Raw genomic sequence first — 19677 nt, forward strand, 5'->3', positions numbered from 1 at the left:
TTATTCTCTGTCCCACAGTATACGTGTAAAATAACAGTATTTATTATTTTATTTTGTCTTTTATTATGATATGTGTTGTCTATTTGTGTGAAAAAACAGTTGAATAATAATAATAATGATAATAATAATAAAAAACTTACGTCCTTGTTTCCGAGGTAAAAGACAAACTGTTTGTCTGGTTGGTCCTGTCTGCGGGCGCGTGAGGCTTCGGGCAGGGTGATGTAGAACTTCAGGGAGGTGTAAGCTGCCAGGTCTGCCAGGTTACTGGGGGTACGCACCTGCACACCTGACGTCCCGTTGAACTTCACAGGTACGCTCACCTGAGAGGGAGAAGAGGGGTAAATACACCGGTCGTCATGTTGACGTAACCGTTCATGTAACCATAGTAGATAGATGTCTTAATCATACGTTTTGACAAAACATTTATAATTTATTCATACAAAAACTACATTTAATAGACACTTTTATCCGAAACTAAACTGAACAATAATAAACGCAACATTTTAAAAGATTTTACTGAGTTACAGTTCATATAAGGAAATCAGTCAATTAATAATAAATTAATGAGGCCATAGTCTATAGATTTCACGACTGGGAATACAGATATGCATCTGTTGGTCACAGAAACCTTAACAAAAAAAGGTAGGGAGGTGGATCAGAAAACCAGTCAGTATCTGGTGTGACCACCATTTGCCTCATGCAGTGCAACACATCTCCTTCACATTGAGTTGATCAGGCTGTTGATTGTGGCCTGTGGAATGTTGTCCCACTCCTCTTCAATGGCTGTGCAAAGTCGCTGGATATTGGCAGGAACTGGAACATGCTGTCGTACACGTTGATCCAGAGCATCCCAAACATGCTCAATGGGTGACATGTCTGGTGAGTATGCAGGCCATGGAAGAACTGGGACATTTTTAGCTTCCAGTAATTGTGTACAGATCCTTGTGACATGGGGCTGTGCATTATCATAGTGAAACATGAGGTGATGGTGGTGGATGAATGGCACGACAATGGGCCTCAGGATGTCTTCACAGTATCTCTGTGCATTCAAATTGCCATCGATAAAATGAAATTGTGTTTGTTGTCCGTAGCTTATGCCTGCCCATATCATAACCCCACCGCCACCATAGGGCACTCTGTTCACAACGTTGACATCAGCAAACCGCTCACCCAAACCGCTCGGTACAGTTGAAACCGGGATTCATCCGTGAAGAGCAGACTTCTCCAGCGTGCCAGTGACCATCGAAGGTGAGCATTTTCCCACTGAAGTCGGTTACGACGTCAAACTGCAGTCAGGTCAAGACCCTGGTGAGGACGACGAGCACGCAGATGAGCTTCCTTGAGACGGTTTCTACAGAAATTCTTCGGTTGTGCAAACCCACAGTTTTATCAGCTGTCTGGGTGGAGAAATGAACATTAAATTCTCTGGCAATATTTCTGGTGGATATTCTTGCAGTCAGCATGCCAATTGCATACTCCCTCAAAACTTGAGACATCTGTGGCATTGTGTTGTGTGACAAATCTGCACATTTTAGAGTGACCTGTGTAATGATCATGCTGTTTCATCAGCTTCTTTATGTTTCACACCTGTCAGGTGGATGGATTATCTTGGCAAAGGAGAAATGCTCACTAACAGGAATGCAAACAAATTTGTGCACAAAATCTGAGAGAAATAAGCTTTTTGTGCGTATGGAACATTTCTGGGATCTTTTATTTCAGCTCATGAAACATGGGACCAAGACTTTACAGGTTTACGTTTATATTTTTGTTCAGTATAATTAGGAGGTAGCAAACAGTATGTATTCATATTGCGGGCCTGGGCTATGTTTGCCCCGTGTGAGCCACCATACCTTGCTGGCTGCCTTGCGAGCCTCAGCGATGAGCTGTCTGATCCTGAGGATGTTCTCTGAGATGTTGGGCATCTGGGCTGAGTGGTTCTGTAGCTTGTCTAGCTTCTTCATCAGTATTGGGATGGCCTCGCCCAACATACCCACTGGAGGGACACACACAGACAGAAATGTTCTGTCAGTCTAAACCCATTTAATTAGACTTCAGCAAATGTTTCTTCAATGAGCACGTCCTTTTGCATGATCAAAGAAGCAAAGATTTTCCACCTTGAACAATGGCCTAATAAACTTTGTATTAAATCCAGAACCATACCATTTAGGGAAAGGGACACCTTGTCAGCTGCACAACAGAAATGTGACTTCCTCATTTAACCCATCTAAATTTAGTCTACCAATTCAAGCAGACTTTAACAAATCTCTACACACCACTTTATAAAAATCAATCCTTATCACCTATAATAGCAATATTCAAAATGGAAGTCAAGCCAGCGTCCCTGGCCTCTGTATAATGAAACTATCTAGTAGTGTCTAGTGGACCTACCAGATATACTATCTAGTAGTGTCTAGTGGACCTACCAGACCTACTATCTAGTAGTGTCTAGTGGACCTACCAGACCTACTATCCTAGTAGTGTCTAGTGGACCTACCAGATATACTATCTAGTAGTGTCTAGTGGACCTACCAGGTATACTATCTAGTACTGTCTAGTGGACCTACCAGATATACTATCCAGTAGTGTCTAGTGGACCTACCAGATATACTATCCAGTAGTGTCTAGTGGACCTACCAGATATACTATCCTAGTAGTGTCTAGTGGACCTACCAGATATACTATCCTAGTACTGTCTAGTGGACCTACCAGATATACTATCTAGTAGTGTCTAGTGGACCTACCAGATATACTATCTAGTAGTGTCTAGTGGACCTACCAGATATACTATCTAGTAGTGTCTAGTGGACCTACCAGATATACTATCTAGTAGTGTCTAGTGGACCTACCAGATATACTATGTAGTAGTGTCTAGTGGACCTACCAGATATACTATGTAGTAGTGTCTAGTGGACCTACCAGATATACTATGTAGTAGTGTCTAGTGGTCGTACCAGATATACTATCTAGTAGTGTCTAGTGGACCTACCAGATATACTATGTAGTAGTGTCTAGTGGTCCTACCAGATATACTATGTAGTAGTGTCTAGTGGTCCTACCAGATATACTATCTAGTAGAGTCTAGTGGACCTACCAAATATACTATCTAGTAGTGTCTAGTGGACCTACCAGATATACTATGTAGAAGTGTCTAGTGGTCCTACCAGATATACTATCCTAGTAGTGTCTAGTGGTCCTACCAGATATACTATCTAGTAGTGTCTAGTGGACCTACCAGATATACTATCCTAGTAGTGTCTAGTGGACCTACCAGATATACTATCTAGTACTGTCTAGTGGACCTACCAGATATACTATCCTAGTAGTGTCTAGTGGACCTACCAGATATACTATCTAGTAGTGTCTAGTGGACCTACCAGATATACTATCTAGTAGTGTCTAGTGGTTGAAGACCTACCCGAGGAGTTGGCCTCCAGGATGGCCTTGTGGATGTCATTGTTTTTGGTGTTGCCGTCTCCGTACTGCTGCTGCCATTGGTCCAGCTGCTCCTTGATAGGGGCCAGGGAGTTCTTTACTCTCGCTGCTGTACTGTTGGCCTCCTCCGCTGCTGCTTTAGCCTCCTCAATGTCACTCGCTGTCTCCTCTGGGGAAGAGAGAGAGAATAGAGGTGTGGGTTGGGGTGCTAGGGTCAGGATCAGGGTTATGTGTGAGTAACATTTGTTTGTGTACAACAAGTGTCGAGTATAGACACATTGTTTTTCGCAATAGATCTCCCGTTTGTCCCTGGCCTTACCTCTACTGAAGTTAAGACCATTCTGCACCATCTCTAGGTCGTTCAATAGATCTCCTGTTTATCCCTGGCCTTACCTCTACTGAAGTTAAGACCATTCTGCACCATCTCTAGGTCGTTCAGTAGAGTCTCCTGTTTGTCCCGGGCCTTACCTCACCTGAAGTTAAGACCATTCTGCACCATCTCTAGGTCGTTCAGTAGAGTCTCCTGTTTGTCCCGGCCTTACCTCACCTGAAGTTAAGACCATTCTGCACCATCTCTAGGTCGTTCAGTAGAGTCTCCTGTTTGTCCCTGGCCTTACCTCTACTGAAGTTAAGACCATTCTGCACCATCTCTAGGTCGTTCAGTAGAGTCTCCTGTTTGTCCCGGGCCTTACCTCTACTGAAGTTAAGACCATTCTGCACCATCTCTAGGTCGTTCAGTAGAGTCTCCTGTTTGTCCCGGGCCTTACCTCTACTGAAGTTAAGACCATTCTGCACCATCTCTAGGTCGTTCAATAGATCTCCTGTTTGTCCCTGGCCTTACCTCTACTGAAGTTAAGGCCATTCTGCACCATCTCTAGGTCGTTCAGTAGAGTCTCCTGTTTGTCCCGGGCCTTACCTCTACTGAAGTTAAGACCATTCTGCACCATCTCTAGGTCGTTCAGTAGAGTCTCCTGTTTGTCCCGGGCCTTACCTCTACTGAAGTTAAGACCATTCTGCACCATCTCTAGGTCGTTCAGTAGAGTCTCCTGTTTATCCCTGGCCTCATCCAGACGAGTCTTAGCATCCTGGAGCTGGGGCTTCAAATCTGACAGCAGAGACGGAATACCGCACTGTCACAAGGTACGCACTTTGTCTTGCTATTAAAGGAAGTGTACACAACAACAAGCATTCAGCACCATACATCTGGGCCTGTATTTTAAAAAGCGTCCCAGAGTGCTGATCTAGGAACAGTTCTCCCATGTGAAACCTTGTTCATATAATATTATTCGTTACAACCTAAAAGGCGAAAGCTGATCCGGTATCAGCCCTGGGGAAGGAGGGAAACAAAAAAGGGGAATCAGGCTCTCACCATTACTGACATCTTCCTGTAGTTTGACAGCCTGGTTCACCAGTTCAATACTGTGTTTCCTCAAACCGTTAGCTATCTGGCCCAGGTCCTGATCCTGTACATTCTGCACACATCAACAACAACAACAACATCAACAACAACAACAGACATATGTTATCTTCTTACAGGTCCATCATGGCAATGTTTAGGCGCCACACATATGCATATACTGTAATGCTGTTTCTATGAGTCTTAGAAAGTGTTTTGTGTGTCCTCTACCATGGTCCTCACAACGTAGGAAATACGTGTATGTGTTGTCCTTTACCGCCAGTGAGTCCATAGCAGCCCGGTTGGCAGCAATCTCAGCGGCTCTGACGGCGTCGACGATGTCGGAGTACACCCGGGACGCGCTCACTGCTCGCTGGATGAAACCATCCTTGTTGGTGTTGGAGATCACACTGCAACACAGAGGAGAAAACATGAAGCCAGCGCTACATTTCTAACAGTTCGATCAATCGATCAATCAATCAATCAATCAATCAATCAATCAATCCAACATACTAACTGACCAATCAATCAATCAATCAGGCCATCAGGCCATCAGTCCATCAGGCCATCAGTCCATCAGGCCATCAGTCCATCAATCAATCAGGCCATCAGGCCATCAGGCCATCAGGCCATCAGGCCATCAGTCCAACAGGCCACCAATCCATCAGTCCATCAGTCCATCAGGCCACCAGGCCATCAGTCCATCAGTCCATCAGTCCATCAGTCCATCAGTCCATCAGTCCATCAGTCCATCAGTCCAACAGTCCAACAGGCCATCAGTCCAACAGTCCAACAGTCCATCAATCCATCAATCCATCAGGCCATCAGGCCATCAGGCCATCAGTCCAACAGTCCAACAGTCCATCAGTCCATCAGTCCATCAGGCCATCAGGCCATCAGTCCATCAGTCCATCAGTCCATCAGTCCATTAGACCATCAGTTCATCAGTCCATCAGTCCAACAGGCCAACAGTCCATCAGTCCATCAGTCCATCAACTCCTCACCTGGAGAGGTTCATGGCCAGCTCATTGAGTAGTTCAGCATGTTTCTCTGCTGCCTCCACCAACGGTATCTTACTGACGGAGGGGGAAAACTTCTGCACCTTCTCTGCCAAGGGCATCCTGGAACCATCCAACTGGGCTGCCAGACGCTCATAGTCCTAGGAGGAGATGTTTTAGGAAAGGGTTAACCTCGTCACCACGCACGGAGGAAGTCTGGTGTGCACAGAACTTGTAATGGATTGAAAAAACACGCTTCACAAGCTGTAGCCAAAATACCCAGACTCACCTCCCAAAATCATTTTAGACCCAAGCCACCCCCTGTACCCGGACTTTGAATTACGTCTCTCTGGGCGCAGGTATAGGGCACCCCTCAGCAGGAAAAACAAAACTAGACAATCATTTGTGCCAGGTGTGATATCCCTCCTAAATAGCTCGGGCTAATGTTCCTATAGACCCAGTAAGGCCAGCAGGCTAATGTTCCTATCCACTCAGTAAGGCCAGCAGTCTAATGTTCCTATCCACCCAGTAAGGCTAACAGGCTAATGTTCCTATCCACCCAGTTAGGCTAACAGGCTAATGTTCCTATCCACCCAGTAAGGCCAGCAGGCTAATGTTCCTAAACACCCAGTAAGGCCAGCAGGCTAATGTTCCTATCCACCCAGTAAGGCCAGCAGGATAATGTTCCTATCCACCCAGTAAGGCCAGCAGGCTAATGTTCCTATTCACCCAGTAAGGCCAGCAGGCTAATGTTCCTATCCACCCAGTAAGGCCAGCAGGCTAATGTTCCTATCCACCCAGTAAGGCCAGCAGGCTAATGTTCCTATCCACCCAGTAAGGCCAGCAGGCTAATGTTCCTATCCACCCAGTAAGGCCAGCAGACTAATGTTCCTATCCACCCAGTAAGGCCAGCAGGCTAATGTTCCTATCCACCCAGTAAGGCCAGCAGGCTAATGTTCCTATCCACCCAGTAAGGCCAGCAGGATAATGTTCCTATCGACCCAGTAAGGCCAGCAGGCTAATGTTCCTATCCACCCAGTAAGACCAGCAGGCTAATGTTCCTATCCACCCAGTAAGGCCAGCAGGCTAATGTTCCTATAGACTCAGTAAGGCCAGCAGGCTAATGTTCCTATCCACCCAGTAAGGCCAGCAGGCTAATGTTCCTATCCACCCAGTAAGGCCAGCAGACTAATGTTCCTATCCACCCAGTAAGGCCAGCAGGCTAATGTTCCTATCCACCCAGTAAGGCCAGCAGGCTAATGTTCCTATCCACCCAGTAAGGCCAGCAGGCTAATGTTCCTATAGACCCAGTAAGGCCAGCAGGCTAATGTTCCTATCCACCCAGTAAGACCAGCAGGCTAATGTTCCTATCCACCCAGTAAGGCCAGCAGGCTAATGTTCCTATAGACTCAGTAAGGCCAGCAGGCTAATGTTCCTATAGACTCAGTAAGGCCAGCAGGCTAATGTTCCTATAGACTCAGTAAGGCCAGCAGGCTAATGTTCCTATAGACACAGTAAGGCCAGCAGGCTAATGTTCCTATCCACCCAGTAAGGCCAGCAGGCTAATGTTCCTATCCACCCAGTAAGGCCAGCAGGCTAATGTTCCTATCCACCCAGTAAGGCCAGCAGGCTAATGTTCCTATCCACCCAGTAAGGCCAGCAGGCTAATGTTCCTATCCACCCAGTAAGGCCAGCAGGCTAATGTTCCTATCCACCCAGTAAGGCCAGCAGGCTAATGTTCCTATCCACCCAGTAAGGCCAGCAGACTAATGTTCCTATAGACCCAGTAAGGCTAACAGGCTAATGTTCCTATCCACCCAGTAAGACCAGCAGGCTAATGTTCCTATCCACCCAGTAAGGCCAGCAGACTAATGTTCCTATAGACCCAGTAAGGCTAACAGGCTAATGTTCCTATCCACCCAGTAAGGCCAGCAGGCTAATGTTCCTATAGACCCAGTAAGGCCAGCAGGCTAATGTTCCTATCCACCCAGTAAGGCTAACAGGCTAATGTTCCTATAGACCCAGTAAGGCTAACAGGCTAATGTTCCTATCCACCCAGTAAGGCCAGCAGGCTAATGTTCCTATAGACCCAGTAAGGCTAACAGGCTAATGTTCCTATCCACCCAGTAAGGCCAGCAGGCTAATGTTCCTATCGACTCAGTAAGACCAGCGGGCTAATGTTCCTATCGACCCAGTAAGGCCAGCAGGCTAATGTTCCTATCGACTCAGTAAGACCAGCGGGCTAATGTTCCTATCCACCCAGTAAGGCCAGCAGGCTAATGTTCCTATAGACCCAGTAAGGCTAACAGGCTAATGTTCCTATCGACTCAGTAAGACCAGCGGGCTAATGTTCCTATCGACCCAGTAAGGCCAACAGGCTAATGTTCCTATCCACCCAGTAAGGCCAGCAGGCTAATGTTCCTATCCACCCAGTAAGACCAGCAGGCTAATGTTCCTATCCACCCAGTAAGGCCAACAGGCTAATGTTCCTATCCACCCAGTAAGGCCAGCAGGCTAATGTTCCTATCCACCCAGTAAGACCAGCAGGCTAATGTTCCTATCCACCCATTAAGGCCAGCAGGCTAATGTTCCTATCCACCCAGTAAGGCCAGCAGGCTAATGTTCCTATCCACCCAGTAAGGCCAGCAGGCTAATGTTCCTATCCACCCAGTAAGACCAGCAGGCTAATGTTCCTATCCACCCAGTAAGACTAACAGGCTAATGTTCCTATCCACCCAGTAAGGCCAGCAGGCTAATGTTCCTATCCACCCAGTAAGGCCAGCAGGCTAATGTTCCTATAGACCCAGTAAGGCCAGCAGGCTAATGTTCCTATCCACTCTGTAAGGCCAGCAGTCTAATGTTCCTATCCACCCAGTAAGATCAGCAGGCTAATGTTCCTATCCACCCAGTAAGACCAGCAGACTAATGTTCCTATCCACCCAGTAAGGCCAGCAGGCTAATGTTCCTATAGACCCAGTAAGGCCAGCAGGCTAATGTTCCTATCCACTCAGTAAGGCCAGCAGGCTAATGTTCCTATCCACCCAGTAAGGCCAGCAGGCTAATGTTCCTATCCACTCAGTAAGGCCAGCAGGCTAATGTTCCTATCCACCCAGTAAGGCCAGCAGGCTAATGTTCCTATAGACCCAGTAAGGCCAGCAGGCTAATGTTCCTATCCACCCAGTAAGGCCAGCAGGCTAATGTTCCTATCCACCCAGTAAGACCAGCAGGCTAATGTTCCTATAGACCCAGTAAGGCCAGCAGGCTAATGTTCCTATCCACCCAGTAAGGCCAGCAGGCTAATGTTCCTATCCACCCAGTAAGGCCAGCAGGCTAATGTTCCTATAGACCCAGTAAGGCCAGCAGGCTAATGTTCCTATCCACTCAGTAAGGCCAGCAGGCTAATGTTCCTATCCACCCATTAAGGCCAGCAGGCTAATGTTCCTATAGACCCAGTAAGGCCAGCAGGCTAATGTTCCTATCCACCCAGTAAGACTAACAGGCTAATGTTCCTATCCACCCAGTAAGGCCAGCAGGCTAATGTTCCTATCCACCCAGTAAGGCAAGCAGGCTAATGTTCCTATAGACCCAGTAAGGCCAGCAGGCTAATGTTCCTATCCACCCAGTAAGGCCAGCAGGCTAATGTTCCTATCCACCCAGTAAGGCCAGCAGGCTAATGTTCCTATCGACCCAGTAAGGCCAGTAGGCTAATGTTCCTATCCACCCAGTAAGGCTAACAGGCTAATGTTCCTATCCACCCAGTAAGGCTAACAGGCTAATGTTCCTATCCACCCAGTAAGGCCAGCAGGCTAATGTTCCTATCCACTCAGTAAGGCCAGCAGGCTAATGTTCCTATCCACCCAGTAAGGCCAGCAGGCTAATGTTCCTATCGACTCAGTAAGGCCAGCAGGCTAATGTTCCTATCCACTCAGTAAGACCAGCAGTCTAATGTTCCTATCCACCCAGTAAGGCCAGCAGGCTAATGTTCCTATCCACCCAGTAAGACCAGCAGGCTAATGTTCCTATCCACCCATTAAGGCCAGCAGGCTAATGTTCCTATCGACTCAGTAAGGCCAGCAGGCTAATGTTCCCATCCACCCAGTAAGGCCAGCAGGCTAATGTTCCTATCCACCCATTAAGGCCAGCAGGCTAATGTTCCTATCCACCCATTAAGGCCAGCAGGCTAATGTTCCTATAGACCCAGTAAGGCCAGCAGGCTAATGTTCCTATAGACCCAGTAAGGCCAGCAGGCTAATGTTCCTATCCACCCAGTAAGGCCAGCAGGCTAATGTTCCTATAGACCCAGTAAGGCCAGCAGGCTAATGTTCCTATCCACCCAGTAAGGCCAGCAGGCTAATGTTCCTATCCACCCAGTAAGGCTAACAGGCTAATGTTCCTATCCACCCAGTAAGGCCAGCAGGCTAATGTTCCTATCCGCCCAGTAAGGCCAGCAGGCTAATGTTCCTATCCACCCAGTAAGACCAGCAGGCTAATGTTCCTATAGACCCAGTAAGGCCAGCAGGCTAATGTTCCTATCCACCCAGTAAGACCAGCAGGCTAATGTTCCTATAGACCCAGTAAGGCCAGCAGGCTAATGTTCCTATCCACCCAGTAAGGCCAGCAGGCTAATGTTCCTATCCACCCACTAAGGCCAGCAGGCTAATGTTCCTATCCACCCAGTAAGACCAGCAGGCTAATGTTCCTATCCACCCAGTAAGGCCAGCAGGCTAATGTTCCTATAGACCCAGTAAGGCCAGCAGGCTAATGTTCCTATCCACCCAGTAAGGCCAGCAGGCTAATGTTCCTATAGACCCAGTAAGGCCAGCAGGCTAATGTTCCTATCCACCCAGTAAGGCCAGCAGGCTAATGTTCCTATCCACCCAGTAAGGCCAGCAGGCTAATGTTCCTATAGACCCAGTAAGGCCAGCAGGCTAATGTTCCTATCCACTCAGTAAGACTAACAGGCTAATGTTCCTATCCACCCAGTAAGGCCAGCAGGCTAATGTTCCTATAGACCCAGTAAGGCCAGCAGGCTAATGTTCCTATCCACCCAGTAAGGCCAGCAGGCTAATGTTCCTATAGACCCAGTAAGGCCAGCAGGCTAATGTTCCTATCCACCCAGTAAGGCTAACAGGCTAATGTTCCTATAGACCCAGTAAGACCAGCAGGCTAATGTTCCTATAGACCCAGTAAGGCTAACAGGCTAATGTTCCTATAGACCCAGTAAGGCTAACAGGCTAATGTTCCTATAGACCCAGTAAGGCCAGCAGGCTAATGTTCCTATCCACTCAGTAAGGCCAGCAGGCTAATGTTCCTATCCACCCAGTAAGACCAGCAGACTAATGTTCCTATCCACTCAGTAAGGCCAGCAGGCTAATGTTCCTATCCACCCAGTAAGGCCAGCAGGCTAATGTTCCTATCCACCCAGTAAGGCCAGCAGGCTAATGTTCCTATCCACCCAGTAAGACCAGCAGGCTAATGTTCCTATCCACCCAGTAAGGCCAGCAGGCTAATGTTCCTATCCACCCAGTAAGGCCAGCAGGCTAATGTTCCTATCCACCCAGTAAGACCAGCAGACTAATGTTCCTATCCACTCAGTAAGGCCAGCAGGCTAATGTTCCTATCCACCCAGTAAGGCTAGCAGGCTGGTCTATTTTTTATTAATTTTTATTTTTATTGGTATGTAACTGTTATGAAAGTTGTATTGTCAATTTAGTTTTTTATTTAAACGCCACTTTAAACGTGTACATGACACTGCAACAAAATCTCCCCATGGGGACAATGAAGTCAGGAAGTAAGTTTCAACTAAGAACCCGAAAGGTATTTTTTTGGGGGGTATTTGAACTGTGTCCCTTATAAACCCTCAGTGGTTTAGACCCTAGAAACGCCTTGATGACGTTTGACATGTGGAGGGCCCTCACCTCCTTGGAGTCGTGCAGCATAGACAGCATGTCATTGACAGTGGTCACGTCATCCTCTGTCACCTGTAGGAGATCCTCCACCTCCTTGTTCTTCACATTCAGCTCATCCACTTGTTGCTGCAGACAGAAACAACATGAAGAGAGAACGCTGTGAATGTGTCAGATTGTGATGAACTCTCTTTCTGTTTTCCTGAGTGTGTGTGTGTGTGTGTCTTTCCTGTGTGTGTGTTTCAGTGTGTGTGTGTGTGTGTGTGTGTGTGTGTGTGTGTGTGTGTGTGTGTGTGTGTGTGTTGTGTGTGTGTGTGTGTGTGTGTGTGTGTGTGTGTGTGTGCCTTTCAGTGTGTGTGTGTGTGTGTGTGTGTGCCTTTCAGTGTGTGTGTGTGTGTGTGTGTGTGTGTGTGTGTGCCTTTCAGTGTGTGTGTGTGTGTGTGTGTGTGTGTGTGTGTGTGTGTGTGCCCTTCAGTGTGTGTGTGTGTGTGTGTGTGTGTGTGCCTTTCAGTGTGTGTCTTTCAGTGTGTGTGTGTGTGTGTCTTTCAGTGTGTGTGTGTGTCTTTCAGTGTGTGTGTGTGTGTGTGTTCACTGCATGCAGTGTATGTGTGTGTCTTTCAGTGTGTCTGTTTGTGTGTGTGTGTGTCTTTCAGTGTGTGTGTGTGTGTGTGTGTCTTTCAGTGTGTGTGTGTGTGTTCACTGTATGCAGTGTATGTGTGTGTCTTTCAGTGTGTCTGTTTGTGTGTGTGTGTGTGTGTGTGTGTGTGTGTGTGTGTGTTCTTTCTGTGTGTGTATGTGTTTGTGTGTTCATTGCATGCAGTGTATGTGTGTCTTTCAGTTTGTATGTGTACACTGGGAAAGTGAGGATCTAACACGGATAGAAAAACACGTGTGTGTGTGTGTGCGTGCGTGCGTGCGTGCGTGCGTGTGTGTGTGCGTGCGTCCCCATCTCTGCATGTCTATGTTACCTGGCAGTCCTCCAGCTTCTTCTCATTAACAGCGTTAGAATCGGAGGCGAGGGCCGTGTTGTTAACCGCCTGGTTCAGAACTTCCCTCAGATCCATCAGTTGGTCATGGATCTTCCCCAGACGCTCCCTGATGTTCTTCACCAAGCCCTCCTTCTCCACCACACGACTCACCAGCTGGTCTTTCACCTTCTCCAGCACTAGAGAGAGAGAGAGAGAAGAAACACACATTTAGTTTTACAATCAGAAGGTCTCCTCCTATGGTCCTGAATACAAAGCACTACAGCAATATGTCTCGTATGGACAGATGTGTGACTAAAAGGCTTTGTGTGGTCAATCCGACGATCGGACCTGGTCGTACGGCCTCCGCAGACGTCAGGACTTTCATACTTCTTGAGCTTAGCGGAGCAGAGCTATTGTGAAGGAAGTTGTCAAGGAAGTGAGTTTGAGTTTATACAGGACGTTTAGCCCCCCCCCCACTGTCAACCAATCATGTCGATGCGGAGCCCTGTGTATAGCTGAAATGTGAGATGGGTGATGCGGTAAGGAGCTTGATTTTGGCCTCTGCTTGCCTCTGGAGGCTCCACAATTGCGTCACACCCTCCATACGAAGCCTCCAACCACATTTGAGAATCAAGCATAAGGCTTTTAGAAACCTAGCACTTCCTGGTTATGGATAGGTACACTCAAAATGGCCACCTGTCCCACCACCAGAGATCATTGACTTGAATAGAGATTACACTTCCTGGTTATGGATAAGTACACTCAAAATGGCCACCTGCCCACCCATCAGAGATCATTGACTTAAATAGAGATTACACTTCCTGGTTATGGATAAGTACACTCAAAATGGCCACCTGTCCACCCATCAGAGATCATTGACTTGAATAGAGATTACACTTCCTGGTTATGGATAAGTACACTCAAAATGGTCATCTGCCCACCCATCAGAGATCATTGGCTTGAATAGAGATTCCCGCTCTAGTAATTCTATTTCTAAGAGTATGACTGACGTTTCTCAGCCTCGGACAGCTCTCTGTGGGCTATCTTCTTCTGGCCGACACAGCTCTTGAATCTCATCTCTCTCAGCATGGCCTCCACCTGTTGTATCTTCTCAGAGAAGTCTTCCTCCTCCTGCTCCACTTCTGTCTCACTCAGACCCGTACGTTTTGCCTGCAGCGTGAGGTCTGGATAGGCAGAGAGAGAGAGAGAGAGAGAAAGACAACATCTATATTATATACACTGAGTGTACAAAACATTAGGAACACCTTCCTAATACTGAGTTGCACACCCTTATGCCATCAGAACAACATCAATTCGTTGGGGCATGGAATACAAGGTGTCAAAAGCGTTCCACAGGGATGCTGGCCCATGTTGACTCCAAAGCTTCCCACAGTTGTGCGAAGTTGGCTGGATGTCCTTTGGGTGGTGGACCATTCTTGATACACAAGGGAAACTGTTGAGTGTGAAAAACTCAGCAGCGTTGCAGTTCTTCACACAAACCAGTGCACCTGTCACCTACTACCATACCCCCGTTCAAAGGCACTTAAATATTTAGTCTTGCCCGTTCACCCTCTGAATGACACACATACACAATCAATGTCTCAATTGTTTCAAGGCTTAAAACTCCTTCTTTAACCCGTCTCCTCCCCTTCATCTACACTGATTGAAGTGGATTTAATAAGAAAGGACATCAATAAGGGATCATATCTTTCACCTGGATTCACCTGGTCAGTCTATGTCACTCAGTTTTTGTTGTATGGTCTATACTGTATATATTTAGTCTGATACAGGCCCGCATGGTTCTCCTGCAGCATTAGGTCTGTCTATTCTGTATGTAAGAGTCACAGGGCTCCATAATAACACATTATATTCTATGTGTAAGAGTCACAGGGCTCCATAATAACACATTATATTCTATGTGTAAGAGTCACAGGGATCCATAATAACATGTTATATTCTATGTGTAAGAGTCACAGGGCTCCATAATAACATGTTATATTCTATGTGTAAGAGTCACAGGGCTCCATAATAACACATTATATTCTATGTGTAAGAGTCACAGGGCTTCATAATAACATGTTATATTCTATGTGTAAGAGTCACAGGGCTCCATAATAACACATTATATTCTATGTGTAAGAGTCACAGGGCTCCATAATAACACGTTATATTCTATGTGTAAGAGTCACAGGGCTCCATAATAACACATTATATTCTATGTGTAAGAGTCACAGGGCTCCATAATAACACGTTATATTCTATGTGTAAGAGTCACAGGGCTCCATAATAACATGTTATATTCTATGTGTAAGAGTCACAGGGCTCCATAATAACATGTTATATTCTATGTGTAAGAGTCACAGGGCTCCATAATAACACGTTATATTCTATGTGTAAGAGTCACAGGGCTCCATAATAACATGTTATATTCTATGTGTAAGAGTCACAGGGCTCCATAATAACACATTATATTCTATGTGTAAGAGTCACAGGGCTCCATAATAACACATTATATTCTATGTGTAAGAGTCACAGGGATCCATAATAACATGTTATATTCTATGTGTAAGAGTCACAGGGCTCCATAATAACATGTTATATTCTATGTGTAAGAGTCACAGGGCTCCATAATAACACATTATATTCTATGTGTAAGAGTCACAGGGATCCATAATAACATGTTATATTCTATGTGTAAGAGTCTAGTCACAGGGCTTCATAATAACATGTTATATTCTATGTGTAAGAGTTACAGGGCTCCATAATAACATGTTATATTCTATGTGTAAGAGTCACAGGGCTCCATAATAACACATTATATTCTATGTGTAAGAGTCACAGGGCTCCATAATAACATGTTATATTCTATGTGTAAGAGTCACAGGGCTCCATAATAACACATTATATTCTATGTGTAAGAGTCTAGTCACAGGGCTTCATAATAACATGTTATATTCTATGTGTAAGAGTCACAGGGCTCCATAATAACACGTTATATTCTATGTGTAAGAGTCACAGGGCTCCATAATAACACGTTATATTCTATGTGTAAGAGTCACAGGGCTTCATAATAACATGTTATATTCTATGTGTAAGAGTCACAGGGCTCCATAATAACACATTATATTCTATGTGTAAGAGTCACAGGGATCCATAATAACATGTTATATTCTATGTGTAAGAGTCACAGGGCTTCATAATAACATGTTATATTCTATGTGTAAGAGTCACAGGGCTCCATAATAACATGTTATATTCTATGTGTAAGAGTCACAGGGCTCCATAATAACACATTATATTCTATGTGTAAGAGTTACAGGGATCCATAATAACATGTTATATTCTATGTGTAAGAGTCACAGGGCTCCATAATAACACATTATATTCTATGTGTAAGAGTCACAGGGATCCATAATAACATGTTATATTCTATGTGTAAGAGTCTAGTCACAGGGCTTCATAATAACATGTTATATTCTATGTGTAAGAGTTACAGGGCTCCATAATAACATGTTATATTCTATGTGTAAGAGTCACAGGGCTCCATAATAACACATTATATTCTATGTGTAAGAGTCACAGGGCTCCATAATAACATGTTATATTCTATGTGTAAGAGTCACAGGGCTCCATAATAACACATTATATTCTATGTGTAAGAGTCTAGTCACAGGGCTTCATAATAACATGTTATATTCTATGTGTAAGAGTCACAGGGCTCCATAATAACACGTTATATTCTATGTGTAAGAGTCACAGGGCTCCATAATAACACGTTATATTCTATGTGTAAGAGTCACAGGGCTTCATAATAACATGTTATATTCTATGTGTAAGAGTCACAGGGCTCCATAATAACACATTATATTCTATGTGTAAGAGTCACAGGGATCCATAATAACATGTTATATTCTATGTGTAAGAGTCACAGGGCTTCATAATAACATGTTATATTCTATGTGTAAGAGTCACAGGGCTCCATAATAACATGTTATATTCTATGTGTAAGAGTCACAGGGCTCCATAATAACATGTTATATTCTATGTGTAAGAGTCACAGGGCTCCATAATAACATGTTATATTCTATGTGTAAGAGTCACAGGGCTCCATAATAACACATTATATTCTATGTGTAAGAGTTACAGGGATCCATAATAACATGTTATATTCTATGTGTAAGAGTCACAGGGCTCCATAATAACACATTATATTCTATGTGTAAGAGTCACAGGGATCCATAATAACATGTTATATTCTATGTGTAAGAGTCTAGTCACAGGGCTTCATAATAACATGTTATATTCTATGTGTAAGAGTCACAGGGCTCCATAATAACACGTTATATTCTATGTGTAAGAGTCACAGGGCTCCATAATAACATGTTATATTCTATGTGTAAGAGTCACAGGGATCCATAATAACACATTATATTCTATGTGTAAGAGTCACAGGGCTCCATAATAACATGTTATATTCTATGTGTAAGAGTCACAGGGATCCATAATAACATGTTATATTCTATGTGTAAGAGTCACAGGGCTCCATAATAACATGTTATATTCTATGTGTAAGAGTCACAGGGCTCCATAATAACACATTATATTCTATGTGTAAGAGTCACAGGGCTCCATAATAACATGTTATATTCTATGTGTAAGAGTCACAGGGCTCCTCTATGTGTAAGAGTCACAGGGCTCCATAATAACACATTATATTCTATGTGTAAGAGTCACAGGGCTCCATAATAACATGTTATATTCTATGTGTAAGAGTCACAGGGCTCCATAATAACATGTTATATTCTATGTGTAAGAGTCACAGGGCTCCATAATAACATGTTATATTCTATGTGTAAGAGTCACAGGGCTCCATAATAACACATTATATTCTATGTGTAAGAGTCACAGGGCTTCATAATAACATGTTATATTCTATGTGTAAGAGTCACAGGGCTCCATAATAACATGTTATATTCTATGTGTAAGAGTCACAGGGCTCCATAATAACATGTTATATTCTATGTGTAAGAGTCACAGGGCTCCATAATAACACATTATATTCTATGTGTAAGAGTCACAGGGCTTCATAATAACATGTTATATTCTGTGTGTAAGAGTCACAGGGCTCCATAATAACAGGTTCAGTGGTTGGCACCAGCCCATGATTTGGTTGCTCCACAGCGTAGGGTCACGCTATAGAACAAAAATGCTGAAGTAATTTAAGTGTTTCACTCAGAAGTGTACTAGACTACTAAAACGATATGATTCAAGAAATAAACTGTTTATTGTAACATAGTGTTCAAGCAGGAATGCATGATTCCAGAATCTCTGATAATGAGAAGTCTTGATGTCTTCGCTGAATGACAGCGATGATGACAAAGTTATCACATTTTCCTCTTGATATTAGATGAAGTAATCCAGAATGTAATCAGCTGTTTTTAAGATTGTTACTGTAATCCACTTACATATTTTTTTTCTCTTCTCAAAGTAATCATAGTGAGTGGCGCAGCAGCGGTCTTAAGGCGTCACTACAGTCCCTGGTTTGAATCCAGGCTGTATCACATCCGGCCGTGATTGGGAGTCACATAGGGCGGCGCACAATTAGCCCAGTGTCGTCCAAGTTTGGCCGGGGGTAGGCCGTTATTGTAAAATAAGAACTTGTTCTTAACTGACTTACCTAGTTAAATAAAGGTTAAATCCCCCAAATCTGGGTTGATTTCTGTAAATCGGATTACGTAATCCCAGTTACATGTAATCCGTTACTACCCAACCTAATGAGGGATGGATGAGACAACTCTGATCAACCAAATATATAAATCTGTAAGAGTAACAATCACTCCTTGTGTTTAATGGGTACACTTCATAACAACCAAATATATACATCTGTAAGAGTAACAATCACTCCTTGTGTTTAATGGGTACACTTCATAACAACCAAATATATACATCTGTAAGAGTAACAATCACTCCTTGTGTTTAATGGGTACACTTCATAACAACCAAATATATACATCTGTAAGAGTAACAATCACTCCTTGTGTTTAATGGGTACACTTCATAACAACCAAATATATACATCTGTAAGAGTAACAATCACTCCTTGTGTTTAATGGGTACACTTCATAACAACCAAATATATACATCTGTAGAGTAACAATCACTCCTTGTGTTTAATGGGTACACTTCATAACAACCAAATAAGACATCCGACGACTCAGATGTACAATATGAGCTCAGGTGATGGTTCCAGGGCCATAGATGTTTCACAGGGACGGACAATTCTTAGAGGCCTTAAAGAGAGGTTCTCTATACATTAATGTCTATGGAGAGCAATAGTAAAGGCATGTTTTTGTAGGCCCTAACACTACCATAGTTTGATGCTCAAAGCCCATGGCGAAATGAATGTGGTTTTTGGAGGGTTTTTGGATAAACGCCGAAATTAAGGTCTGTGGTGATCTTGGGAGACCTTGGGAGACCTTGTGATCTTATATGAAGCTAAGTTATGAAGCTAAATGACTTAAATGTAAATGTTATATGGTTTGCTCTATGACATCATCTTCATCAGCTAACGTCACTTTTTGGGAATTTTAAAGCTTTTATGTAATACAAAACAAACACATTTTACATTGACCAGACGCTCTTATCCAGATCAAACGGGGTTAAGTGTCCTTTGCTCAAGGGCACAAGGACAGATTTTTCACTTCGGTCAGCTTGGGGATTAGGACGACTAGCTGGTGAGCTCTATACACCTACCTTTCACCTCTCTCATGATGCTCTTGATGTGTGAGAGCAGGTCCTGGGCTCTCTGATGGGTGTTAGTGCCGCTGTCCTCCAGAGTGTTTGCTTTGTTTGCTGTCGCCACCACCTGGCCGGAGGACAACATTACATCAGTTCAACATACTGTTGGATGTTACAGTCAACCTTAGCGCCTAACTTGTACTGGTTCGATACACTACTACGTGAATTACTGAACACTA

At 44.4% G+C, this 19677-nt stretch overlaps 1 protein-coding gene across 3 annotated transcripts in view; it reads right to left on the minus strand.

The window, feature by feature from the left end:
- The window catches only part of LOC106572912 (laminin subunit alpha-5), a 243676-nt gene that overhangs the window by 56979 nt on the left and 167020 nt on the right, over positions 1–19677 (minus strand). For all 3 annotated transcript variants that reach the window (XM_045696499.1, XM_045696498.1, XM_045696500.1), the window contains 11 exons: positions 19454–19565; positions 13711–13884; positions 12701–12897; positions 11745–11861; positions 5833–5987; positions 5106–5238; positions 4802–4904; positions 4424–4537; positions 3416–3601; positions 1851–1993; positions 141–320 (listed from right to left, as the gene is read on the minus strand). In XM_045696499.1, the coding sequence (XP_045552455.1) occupies positions 141–320; positions 1851–1993; positions 3416–3601; positions 4424–4537; positions 4802–4904; positions 5106–5238; positions 5833–5987; positions 11745–11861; positions 12701–12897; positions 13711–13884; positions 19454–19565 (1614 nt within the window). The remainder of the gene's footprint in view (positions 1–140; positions 321–1850; positions 1994–3415; positions 3602–4423; positions 4538–4801; positions 4905–5105; positions 5239–5832; positions 5988–11744; positions 11862–12700; positions 12898–13710; positions 13885–19453; positions 19566–19677) is intronic.

This window comes from Salmo salar, chromosome ssa15 (assembly GCF_905237065.1).
Source record: "Salmo salar chromosome ssa15, Ssal_v3.1, whole genome shotgun sequence".
Taxonomy (NCBI): Eukaryota; Metazoa; Chordata; class Actinopteri; order Salmoniformes; family Salmonidae; genus Salmo; species Salmo salar.